Source organism: Oncorhynchus kisutch, linkage group LG13, assembly GCF_002021735.2.
Source record: "Oncorhynchus kisutch isolate 150728-3 linkage group LG13, Okis_V2, whole genome shotgun sequence".
In the NCBI taxonomy this organism is placed as follows: Eukaryota; Metazoa; Chordata; class Actinopteri; order Salmoniformes; family Salmonidae; genus Oncorhynchus; species Oncorhynchus kisutch.
Window position 1 is genome coordinate 19,533,944 of NC_034186.2, and position 13,407 is coordinate 19,547,350.

General features: G+C 43.4%; 2 protein-coding genes across 2 annotated transcripts; both read right to left on the bottom strand.

Annotated features, from left to right (window-relative positions):
- Positions 1–83: 83 nt before the first annotated feature.
- LOC109903023 (meprin A subunit beta) lies at positions 84–6,115 on the bottom strand. Its single transcript, XM_074933830.1, is given in 16 exon segments — positions 84–316; positions 522–694; positions 891–1,108; positions 1,510–1,672; positions 1,674–1,758; positions 2,717–2,938; positions 3,365–3,517; positions 3,782–4,000; positions 4,194–4,372; positions 4,872–4,989; positions 5,244–5,322; positions 5,469–5,501; positions 5,503–5,513; positions 5,604–5,660; positions 5,772–5,802; positions 6,068–6,115. Coding segments are annotated over 16 exon segments (2,022 nt in total).
- Positions 6,116–9,182: 3,067 nt separating this feature from the next.
- rnf125 (ring finger protein 125, E3 ubiquitin protein ligase) lies at positions 9,183–13,407 on the bottom strand. Its single transcript, XM_031785742.1, has 7 exons — positions 13,199–13,407; positions 11,671–11,868; positions 10,924–11,523; positions 10,724–10,768; positions 10,118–10,229; positions 9,758–9,865; positions 9,183–9,600 (listed from the first exon to the last, which is right to left on the bottom strand). Exons 1-7 carry the CDS (start codon positions 13,300–13,302, stop codon positions 9,520–9,522), a joined length of 1,248 nt encoding a protein of 415 aa, XP_031641602.1. The 5' UTR covers positions 13,303–13,407; the 3' UTR covers positions 9,183–9,519.

The window sequence follows — 13,407 nt, forward strand, 5'->3', positions numbered from 1 at the left end:
TCTGTCAAGTTTCTTCAGTAGCACTTTCAACAATCTGTCGATGGAAAAGTAAAGCCATTTTAGGTTGGTTGTCACTCGCAGTACTAGATGTTCTCCACAACGATCACGTCCCTGTCACTCTCCGGTCTCCTCACTCTCCTGGTGTTCACCGCGCATACCATGGCAACCACGAACATGACCGCCGCCAAGCTCATGGACACAGCCATCACCACTGTGGACGTGTTGGTCTCCCTGCTGGGTGATACTACGGAGCTCTTCTCAGACTGATGAACAGCAGAATGAGGAAGGGGCTGGGTCTCCAGCAGAGCAGACACATCTGAAGAGGTTGGGGTTAAGAACACTGGTTTAGAACAGTGAGAGGTCAAGGTAGTCTGGTCTCAGATCTGTTTCTCCTTCTTGCCAATTGCTATAGTCATTGTTACGGTTTAAGAGGGCACAAACGGACCTGGGACTAGAGCTAAGGAACGATTGGGAATGTATGGTTAAGAGCCTTCTCCAGCGACGGGAACGTAATGTCTTACCCTCTAGACCGAGGAGGAAGATGGAGTCGTCTCCTTTGAAGTTCCTGCTCTTCAGCCTGCTGTGGGTGAGGTAGCTGCTGGTTCCGGTACCAGGCCCGCGGTAGAACTGGCTGCCATCAGAGCCGTTTACCAGACTGCCCACCTTAAGGGGATTGTCCCAGTAGAAATCATTGCTTGGGGGAGAGAAGGGAAATCTTCAATAGAAACGATTTGACTTCAGGTTCTCCCACACCTGTCTCCCTAACTGTTTCTAGTCTAATTTGAGTCTCCTCACGCTTGTCTCAGATTGGAAGACCTTGCAGCTTCTATGAAGGACAGAGAGCCAATGGCATGCTATTATTTGGCATACTGTAAGCATTTTTTGTGTACGCATTCTCACCATCTGAGGACAGCTTGTTGGGGTCGGTGGTGATCATGCGGTGGTTGGACATTCTCTGTCTGATGTCCGGGTTCTGGTCCATCAGGGCCATGGTGGCCTGATGCCATGGACAGGGCCAGGTGAGGGAGTCATCTTTAGGGCCGGAGGTTAGGTGGAAGTAGATGGCCATGCTACCTGGGCTGCTACGGCCATTGATGTACACGCTCACCTAGGTAGTTCATTATTACCAGGCCAGGACAACAATGATGTATTCAAACGCAGAAAGGGAAAGGGGATGCATTCAACTGAAATGTGTCTTCCGTATTTAACCCTTTATCGCCCGGGGAGCAGTTAACTGCCTTGCTCAATGGCAGAACGGTATATTTTTCCAACTTGCCAGCTCAGGGATTCAAACCAGCAACCTTTCGGTTACTAGTACCAACGCTCTTAACCGCTAGTCTACCTGCCACCCTGAAGGACAGCTTCCCAAAATAAACAAATTCATGGCACCAGCATCATTGCTAGGATTGCTGGTCCCTTTGTTGAATTCTACCACATTTATGCAAAGAGTTATGGGATATTACAAAATTCACGTCTCAACCTTGTTACTATTTTGACCTTGACACTCACCATGAAGGAGTAGCCACTGGGGGACAGGAAGCGTGGGCTGTAGATGTTCACACCTGTCGGTGTGGTTTCTAAGAGACCGGCGAAGTCACGGATGCGCCAGATGTGCTGCGGGCAGGTTGTCTCTGATGGGTTGATGTCATCCAATGAGAGCCCTCCGGTGGATGCCCCTGTGCCCTTCAAACTTAACCCGGAACTTCATCTTCACATCCAGGGTCACATGGTACAGTTCCCAGGAGTCTCTGATGCCACCTGTAGGACCGAAGGAAACAGACATCCACACAAACCCTATAAACGTACATGCTGAGCAGACCGCACCCATGTTGATTTTGTCCCCCCACACCTGACTCGATCAGGACACGCAAGGTGAAATATCAAAATGAACTCTCAACCAACTATATTAATTTGGGAACAGGTTGATAAGCAAACATTTATGGCAATTTAGCAAGTTCGCTTGCTGCTGTTAGCTCATTTGACCTGGGATATAAACATTGGGTTGTTATTTTACCTGAAATGCACAAGGTGATCTACTCTGACAATTAATCCACAGATAAAAGTTAGTTTCTAATAATCTCTCCTTCAGGCTTCTTCTTCTTTGGACTTTATATGGCAATTAGCAAACAACTTTAAGGTGCATTACCACCATCAATTGGACTGGAGTGTGGACCTCAAGTTCATCTTTCAATCACCAATGTGAGTATAGGCTCCTAAAAACCAATGAGATGGCACCTGGGTATATTCTCCTAAAAACAAATGAGATGGCACCTGGGTATATTCTCCTAAAAACAAATGAGATGGCACCTGGGTATATGCTCCTAAAAACCAATGAGGAGATGGGAGAGGTGGGACTTGCAGCGCGTCAAGCGCTGTTCTGTTTTAGTGCCCGGTTACGCAGACGCGCATGAGCAGTGTGGGTGCAATGATTGAATAACATGTATGTGTACATGTATTTTGCAATGCGAGCGGTGTGGTCAGCATATACCCCTCAAATTCAAATCTGGAGCTCAAAGCCAGCTCCTCTGCTTTTTACAATTCTTCCCCTTTGTAATCAGGGGCTGATTTAGACCTAGTACACCAGGTGGGTGCAATTAACTATCAGGAAGAACAGAAAACCAGCAGTATTCCAGACCTCATAGGGTACGATTTGAATACCCCTGCTCTATACTGTTGTACAACATTGTTTTGCATGAGCTGAGATGTGATGTCAAACCTGTGATATCGATTTTCTGGATGAGCCTCAGTTTTCCTTTGGGGTTGGCGTCGTCATACTCCCGCACCCACACGTTCAGTCGATCATCAGCACCCCCGCTGTTGTGGAGGTAGAACTGCAAGCACTGGGAACCTCTCTTGGGGTAGAAGAGACGACTCTCCAGGTTGGCCTGGTCACCATGGTTACCCTTATCCGTACTGAAGTGCATGAAATAACCTTTTCCTGGAAACAGAAATAAAACATTTGAGTGAGACAAACTGATCATGGATCAAAAAATATGCATATTCTGTAATGGGAGAAAATGTTTAATCTTTTATAAAAATCAATTAGGATATTAATGATATCGACCTCAAATAGATGTTATCATTATGGTGCTACAGGGTACTTCAATGTTGTGATCCTCTGAGAACTAATCAACCAAAGTCCCTCCACTGAATCTTAAGTGACAAAGAAAGAAACACGTTGGAGGGCATTGACCTTCCTGGCCATTCTCTATCTCTTTAGGAGAACAGCAGATCAGTAGATGTGCCGTTATAGTGGCATGATTATCATGTTACACTAGGATTATGGTCTCTGGGCCTTGCATCAGAGTAAAGTGTGTGCGCATGCATAAGCTTCTGTGTGTGCATGCGTGTATGTATATCTTACCATCACACTGGCCCATGTTAGTGTAGTTGGTGTTGGGTCCCCCAGCCACACTGTGTCTGTGTTCCCACTGAGCTTTCCCAACAGGACCCTGGATCATCCCACAGATATTCTCCTTCTCAAAGCTGCATGAGTCCAGGAACGTTGAGGAAGTTGCTGTGGAGAGAGGGAGATGGGGTGACAGAGAGGGAAGGTCAGCATTAGTCTATGAAAGTAAGAATCAAGAGACCAATAAAAACAGCTTTATGTAACTCTTCTGTAGATCACCTTCATTAGCTAGATATTTATTACATATTGATAAAGTAAAAGCATTAACTAAAGTTCAGTCTGATGAACTCCTGAGTTACAGTACATTATTGTCTGATTGATTGATTTTTGATCGGACTTTTGATTGATATTGATTGACAGGTGAGGACTCACTGCAGTTGTAGAGCCTGTTGAGCTTCAGCAGGTCACTGTCACTGAACTCCATGTGTTGACCAATCACGTCCATGAAGCTCGGTATCTTAGTAATGATGGAGGGCTCTGACCCGATGTTGAAGGCTGTTTTACTGTAGTGCATCACAGAGCCGTAGTCATAGGGCACGTTCAGAGCACTCGACACTGACTCACCATGGATCAGGAAGTTATGGTCTTTTCCTAAAAAGGGAAATAATGCAATGTTCAGTCAATGAAATGCATATGTATAAAGTACATTTAGTTGGTGACACACCAGCAGATTGATAGACAACTACAGACAGTGAGGCTAAATATAAATCATCTCTAACATACTATTAACTAAAACATGGCGGTCATCTTATATTATTAATACAGATTATTGATTGATTGCTACCTTCTTCGATGTGGTCCCACATGATGTTGACATAGTCATCGCGGTCAGCTCTGGACTGCTCGTGCCAGAAACCCAGAGCATGCAGAAACTCATGCTCAACCGTTGCCAGACGGTCACAGTTACGACCAATAGACAACCTCTGCTTCCCCACCTGCCTGTTACCTACTGAGGAGTAGCACCTAAAGAGAGAAGGAGAGAGACCCACAAAGAATTAGAAAACAAATAAACTCCCATATCTACTGGGTGAAATACCACAGTGTGCAATCCCAATATTTGTGACGTGTTGCCACAAGAAAAGGTCAACCAGTGAAGAACAAACAACATTGTAAATATAACATATATATGTTTATTTACATTATATTAACACTGTATATATACAATATGATATTTGAAATGTCTTTATTCTTTTGGAACTTTTGTGACATTTTGTTTGTTAATTAATTATTGTTTATTTCACTTTTGTTTCTTATCTATTTTACTTGCTTTGGCAATGTAAATATATGTTTCCCATGCCATTAAAGCCCTTAAATAGAAATTTTATTAGAGATAGAGAGAGAGAAAGATATGGAAAATAGAGTGGAAGAATAGAATTATAATTTATAATTGTTAAAAAATGTATTGGCTTCTGACATTGTGGTGTCCGTGTGTGTGTGTGTGTGTGCATGCGTGTGCGCTCACCCGGTGCCTTTGAACACAGATATATAGTTATTCTCTCCCTTCCATGGCACAAAGTTGATGCAGGTCTTCAGTCTGTACTGCTCGAAGGCCTTCAGAATCACCCCCTTAGCATTTATGTCTATACACACACACACACACACACACACACACACACACACACACACACACACACACACACACACACACACACACACACACACACACACACACACACACACACACACACACACACACACACAAATATATATTTCAAAATTGTATGGAATTTCTTTGCACTGATTTAAATGTATTTTTGTATTGAATTTTGTCACACTGATTTAAATGTCTTTTACCAAAGCTATGCTTGAAGTATTGAAGTGTACTATTTCTCACCCAGGCTGTCCTTCAGATAGTAGGGTACAGTCTGAGGCCAGCGATACTGCTCCCCAAGAATAGTGTTTCTGCTGTCAGTCTAAACAGAGAGAACCACACACTCTCAATCAGTGCAATCAGACACAACACCCTCATGGTGATCAGTGATGACCAGATATTATTGGCAGGCTATGAGAAATCCATATCATTATTCAAGTAAAGGAAAAGACGAGCTGTCAAACTCACCTCATCTATTACAATATCACCCTCCAGCAGGTCCCAATCCTGCCTCTGCAAAGGAACACACTAGAGTTAGACAATCAGCACACAGAGATACTATCTATACACACATTCATGTTATGAAGTGATTTTCTTATATACCTTTATTGATGTCAAAGATGTCCCAGTCGTGTCCGTGTCCCTCATCCACATCAGTCTCTGCAGGTAAGAGAATGTCTAAATCAACCACAGCACACAATTGCTTGACATTATTTCTACCACCACTATGAGTCATAGTTATGAACAACAACAATAAGAGGTTTCACTCACCTGTTTCCCCTGTGAGCCGGGATGCTGCTGACTACAGCAGGCGATAAACAAACAAGAAAACAGATAAACAAGGAAAAGAAGAGCAATGCAACAGGTCTGCACTAAAATGTAACAAGATTAGAAATGTGACCACACAAAACTGAGAAAAAAAGAAAGCTAAATTGTTACACAATTATGACAAATACAGTAACTGTATCAGGCACCACAAAAATACAGTTGGTCAGAGCAATGTAATGTAATTTAGGTAATATAGTGTTTTACATGAAATTACATTAGTGATGGAATAGGAAATGTACCAAGCACCAGAGCATACTGAAGACCAGAACAATCCATTTAGAAGCCATGGCTCTAAGACTGCCGCTAATCACAAGCACAAGAAGAGAGAAGGGGTCAAAGACCACCGATATGCAGCAGTTCGAGCCTTAGTCTGGGTGCAGTTTGTGACCACCGATATGCAGCAGTTCGAGCCTTAGTCTGGGTGCAGTTTGTGACCACCGATATGCAGCAGTCCAAGCCTTAGTCTGGGTGGAGTGTGTGTTTGCTAGGTTCTATACAGAAGCTGAACAAATTGCAAGGCTTGCAGGATTGTGCAGATTGCGTAAAATGTATGGTTTAAGATAAAATATCTTCAATTGCTGTCAAATGTATTATTATTGATTGTTTAATTGTCCCCCATTAGCTTATGTAAGTGTTACAGGAAGACAAATATACGTGCACGCATGCACACGTACAAACACAGACACACACACACACGTACAAACACAGACACACACACACACACGTACAGACACACACACACGTACAAACACAGACACACACACACACGTACAAACACAGACACACACACACACACACACGTACAAACACAGACACACACACACACACGTACAAACACAGACACACACACACACGTACAAACACAGACACACACACACACGTACAAACACAGACACACACACACACGTACAAACACAGACACACACACACACACGTACAAACACAGACACACACACACACGTACAAACACAGACACACACACACACACGTACAAACACAGACACACACACGTACAAACACAGACACACACACACACGTATAAACACAGACACACACACACACACACGTACAAACACAGACACACACACACACGTACAAACACAGACACACACACACGTACAAACACAGACACACACACACACGTACAAACACAGACCCACACAGACACACACACACACGTACAAACACAGACACACACACACGTACAAACACAGACACACACACACGTACAAACACAGACACAGAAACACACACGTACAAACACAGACACACACACACACGTACAAACACAGACACACACACACGCGTACAAACACAGACACACACACACGTACAAACACAGACACACACCCACACGTACAAACACAGACACACACACACACGTACAAACACAGACACACACACACGTACAAACACAGACACACACACACACGTACAAACACAGACACACACACACGTACAAACACAGACACACACACACACGTACAAACACAGACACACACACACACGTACAAACACAGACACACACACACACGTACAAACACAGACACACACACACACGTACAAACACAGACACACACACACGTACAAACACAGACACACACACACACACGTACAAACACAGACACACACACACACGTACAAACACAGACACACACACACACACGTACAAACACAGACACAGAAACACACACGTACAAACACAGACACAGACACACACACACACACGTACAAACACAGACACACACACACACACGTACAAACACAGACACACACACACGTACATAATGTTGTTTTGTAGACTTCAAGGATCAGTACCTAATATAATCCTCCAGGACACACGATAGGTTTGATTTCAATTTCCTTTATTATAGTTATTCTATGTCAAGAATAAACAAGGATATTAAATATACAGTACCAGTCAAAAGTTTGGACACATCTACTAATTCAAGAGTTTTTCTTAATTTTAACTGTTTTCTACATTGTAGAATAATAGTGAAGACATCACAACTATGAAATAACACATATGGAATCATGTAGTAACCAAAAAAGTGTTAAACAAAGAAAAAATAGATTTGAGATTCTAAGAAGTAGCCACCCTTTGCCTTGTTGACAGCTTTGCACACTCTTGGCATTCTCTCAACCAGCTTCATGACGTGGTCATCTGGAATGAATTTCAATTAACAGGTGTGCCTTGTTAAAGGTTCATTTGTGGAATTTCTTTCCTTCCTAATGCGTTTGAGCCAATCAGTTGTGTTGTGACAAGGTAGGGATGAAATACAGAAGATAGCCCTTTTAGGTACAATACCAAGTCCATATTATGGCAAGAACAGCTCAAATAAGCAAAGAGAAATGACAGTCCATCATTATTTTAAGACATAAAGGTCAGTCCATAATTTCTTTAAGACATAAAGGTCAGTCCATCCGGAAAATTGTGCAGTTGGAAAAACCATCAAGCGCTATGATGAAACTGTCTCTCATGAGGACCACCACAGGACAGGAAGACCCAGAGTTACCTCTGCTGCAGAGGACAAGTTCATCAGAATTAGCAGCCCAAGAAATTTCAGCCCAAATAAAGGCTTCACAGAGCTCAAGTAACAGACACCTCTCTACATCAACTGTTCGGAGGAGACTGTGTGAATCAGGCCTTCATGGTCGAATTGCTGCAATGAAACCACTACTAAAGGACACCAATAATAAGAAGAGACTTGCTTGGGACAAGAAACACGAGCAATGGACATTAGAAGGTGGAAATCTATCCAAATTTGAGATTTCTGGTTCCAACCGCCGTGTCTTAAAAAAGTAGGTGAACGGATGATTTCTGCATGTGTGGTTCCCACCGTGAAGCATGGAGGAGGAGGTGTGATGGTGTGGGGGTGCTTTGCTGGTGACACTGTCAGGGATTTATTTAGAATTCAAGGCAAACTTAACCAGCATGGCTATCATAGCATTCTGCAGCGATACGCCATCCCATCTGGCTTGTGCTTAGTGGGACTATCATTTGTTTTCAACAGGACAATGACCCAACACACCTCCAGGTTGTGTAAGGGCTATTTTGCCAAGAAGGAGAGTGATGGAGTGCTGCATCAGACGACCTGGCCTCCACAACCACACAAGTTCAACCCAATTGAGATGGTTTGGGATGAGTTGGACCGCAGAGTGAAGGAAAATTAGCCAATAAGTGCTCAGCAGATGTGGGAAATACTTCAACACTGTTGGAAAAGCATTCCAAGTGAAGCTGGTTGAGAGAATGCCAAGAGTGTGCAAAGCTGTCATCAAGGCAAAGGGTGGCTACTTTAACACTTTTTTGCTCACTACATGATTCCATATGTGTTATTTCATAGTTTTGATGTCTTCACTATTATTCTACAATGTAGAAAATAGTAAAAATAAAGAAAAACCCATGAATGAGTAGGTGTGTCCAAACTTTTGACGGGTACTGTACTAAAAAGTATATCAAAGCTGATATTGAAAATGTCCATTAAAGTTGATACATTCGATAGATGCAGTAAACAAGGCATGATTTTATACATTCAAAAGAAAGAACAGCTGCAACAATCAACGTTCGACAACATTGCCATTTTTACAAACGATTCTGTGAGCAGCTTTAGCATGAAAATATACAAATCATGATGAGTGTGTTATTGCTAAATTACTAGATTACTGATGTTGCGGTTGATATCGATAAAGATCATCTGGGATTCAGGTTGGTATCCTGGAGAGACTCATTAATGCCATCTTGCAAGTTCAACATGTCAGTTTGATGGGTGTTCTGTGGACCAAAGAAACATCTTATTAGTGTGTGTGTGTGTGTGTGTGTGTGTGTGTGTGTGTGTGTGTGTGTGTGTGTGTGTGTGTGTGTGTGTGTGTGTGTGTGTGTGTGTGTGTGTGTGTGTGTGTGTGTGTGTGTGTGTGTGTGTGTAGCCAACCGTGTATTTCTCAGCATTGTAGCAGTGTCTCAGGTTCAGATGCATGATGAAGTTCCTGCTAATTTGGTGTGGATTACCATGAGGCAGAGAGACGCACACTGGACACACCTAGAGGATGCCAGAGAGCAACAATCACTCAGAGCAACAAAGTTTGATCCCAATTGGCCAACAACTTCCTAGGAGTAGAGACTATGGACGAGGAATCCCTGGAGGCAGTGACAAGTGTTACGAAGTGGATTATCTTGGTTAAATAACATTGAAATAAAATGAAATAAACTCATATTTGAGACCCAGTGATTGAGAGCAACTGACGACGCAACTGACAGCTTTATAGTAATTCATAACAAATATATCACTGACCACGGGCCTGTTGTCATAGTAATGCTTGCCATTGCAGTGAATCCACAGATCCCTCGCATCCAGGCAACTCTCCTGGCAGAACGGACAGACAAACGTCATCCTCACCACAGAACTGAGAGAGAGAGAGGGAGAACCGACAGACAGAGAGAGAAAAACAGAGAGAGTGAGAACAGACAGACAGAGAGAGAATGAGTGAGTGAGTACAGACAGAGAGAGATAGAGGGAGGGAAGACAGACAGACAGACAGACAGACAGACAGACAGACAGACAGACAGACAGACAGACAGACAGACAGACAGACAGACAGACAGACAGACAGACAGACAGAGACAGACAGACAGACAGACAGACAGACAGACAGACAGACAGACAGACAGACAGACAGACAGACAGACAGACAGACAGACAGACAGACAGACAGACAGACAGACAGACAGACAGACAGACAGACAGACAGACAGACAGACAGACAGAAAGAAACAGAGAGTGAGAAAAGACAGACAGACAGAGAAAGATAGAGACAGAGTGAGCGTTGGAGAGAAAAATATAAAACATGTAATACTGTAGACAAGGGTAAATATTCACTCTTAACCAACACAGTCTTACCTCACTAACTGGCCTTGCAAGCCCAGCAAGTTTTCATACAAGTCACTGAAAAGAGACATATGATCAGATTACATTTCTCATGATGAGTCTGCAGTAGTCAACAATGAGCAGCAAATATGCAGTACAACAATCAAAATAACTCTAAACACCACACAAGCACACTTATGCAAACAAACAAAACAATGGTGACATAGACTTACCCATCATCCGTGAAGGAGAGGGATGGAGGAGCAGCCAGTACTGGGGGAGCAGGGTTAGAGGTAGAGGGCATGGAGGTGGGTCTTTGCGCTGCGGAAGGTGTGCGCTGAGGGATGGCCAAAGGCTGTCGTCCTGGGGCGGAGAGAGCCCTGGTGCGGGGTGTGGGGGTGGGTTTAGATGTGATGGTAGGTGTCAGTGTGATGGCAGGTATGGTAGTTGTTGTTGTAGGTGCTGGTGTAGTTGTGGCACCTGTTGGAGTGACTGTGGGGGCAGGTGTTTGAGCCATAGTCATGTATAAACCATTGGTTGTGGCAGGACGAGTAATTGTTGGTGGGGTGGCAGATCGGATGGTAGGTGGGGTGGCAAGTTGGCTGGTAGGTGCAGTAGTGCCAGCTGTTGGGGTGAGTGTTGGGGCGGGTCTACGAGTCATAGACATATATAGGTCTTCATCATTGGTTGGGGCAGGAGGAGTGATGGAGGAAGAGAGTGGTCTGTGGAGGTGTCTTGGAGTGGGAAGGGGAGGGGCTGTGGTGACAGCTGGGGTCTGATTGGCCAGGCTCCTTCCTTCTGTCTGAGTGCCCATTTGCAGCAGTCTGATATAGCTAAAAAAGAAACATTAAGTGTTCAATTGGTCAACCTTAAGGTCATTATTGAGACTGTCAATGTATGAATTGTAAACCTCTGAATTTAATGCTAAAATACGTGTTTGGCTGTGTGTGTTTGGCTATCTGGACCAGTCAGTCATTCACCTCTGGACGTCACCTGCCACAGATCTTGTTGCTGGGGTGGAAAGCCCCGACAAGCCAGGTAGAGGTTGACCCAACCTGACGACCATGGTCCCCGTCTTGACTCTGACAGGCCTGATGTCATCAACCTGCGCCTCAGCTCTGCACACAGGGCAGTGGGGTAACCACGTTAGAGAACGGGTCAGACATGGGCGGCAGAACCTGGAACATACACACACACAAAACATAAGATTGAGTTTTACAGTGCATCATTCAATTAAATGCATAACCAACATGCACAGCTGTGGTTATTGTCCATTGATAAAGTGGCACATTCTTCAGTCATGAAGTAAACACTTACAGGAAGAACCAAACCTGTTCTGTGAGAAGCTGCTATTGACTAACACTGCAGCTATGTAATAAATCCAGACTACACTAGTCGTAAGAATGGAAGGGAATAGTTAAAGAACTCTCATCCTCATTCTAATAGGCTACTTCTGATTGCCATTAAGAACAGAGTTTAACATAGTGGTGAGAGTGGTAAATTGAGCCAAAGAGGTACATTGAGCCACCCTTGTTTCCGGCAAAATGAAAGACAATATAGCTGGGATATAAGGTAACAACAGGGCCTGGCCTATGTAAAAAGTGACTGTGATTGTGTTAAATTGTGTTTGGGAAATAAAGATAGACATGGTTTTAAAACGGTAGTGGTAATGTTACATTCAGTACAGAAATTTGTAGGCGGCTTAACTTATCCTGTCCCGCGGCTCAAAGTTGTGCCAAGAGACCAGAAGCTATGTTTTTAAAACTGTAATGTTTATATGAATTCTGATTATTACCAGGGATACACAACATCCTGAAATATATGTAGATATCTTTGGTAGAAAGAATACTATATTTCCCTTGACGGAGTAATGCTGAATGTAAAATTACCCCACTCTCTCCTATAAGTAAAGTATTTACTAGAGACAGGTATTTTCTGTGATGTGAGAGGAAATTCCCCTGTGTTACTTACCAGCATATGTGGTGGAAGTAAATCATCTGTTTATTACGTAGAGTATGAAGGCATTGGACAAATCATAGCATATAATCGCTGACAATCTGACATGCCTAAACTAAACTTTAGTCTCTTTTAGAAATCATCTGAGCTCATCTCAGTAGTTTATCATTTTTCGCAAGTGATATTGAAAAGCACTGTGAAGGAGAAACATAAATGTTGAGTTTGTACACAGAGGCTGTTCTTTGCACTGTGCTGATGGTCTTTATTCATAGAAATGGAGAGCACTAATAGAACATGTATTTGAGGGAGTTCCTTACACTGAAATCATTTCATTAGAATGATTGACCTATTTGGACCTATTTGGGGTTAGAGATATAAACCAACCATCATCTCTGGGAGTTCACAGCTACAGAGTAGCTTCTGTGTGAAATTGAATCTACTTTACATTCACTAAATTTGAACAGAAAGACCTGGCTACAAATGAAGTTACAGATTAGGCTTCACACTGCAGTATAACACCAGAGAATATGACAATAAAAAGAGGTGACTCACACATGAGAACAGGCAGCAGGGTGATGTGGGTCCGTTGGGGTGCTCCTACAGATGGGACATTCATCCTCAGATGGGGTCTGTAGGCCTGCTGCAGAGTGGGCCATACTTGGGCTGGGACAGTTTTCTCTGTCAGACAGCCCGAGACAGAATACATGAGTGTTTCTGAGGGAAACTCCAATCACACAGCTGACTGTGTTTTTTACGATCAG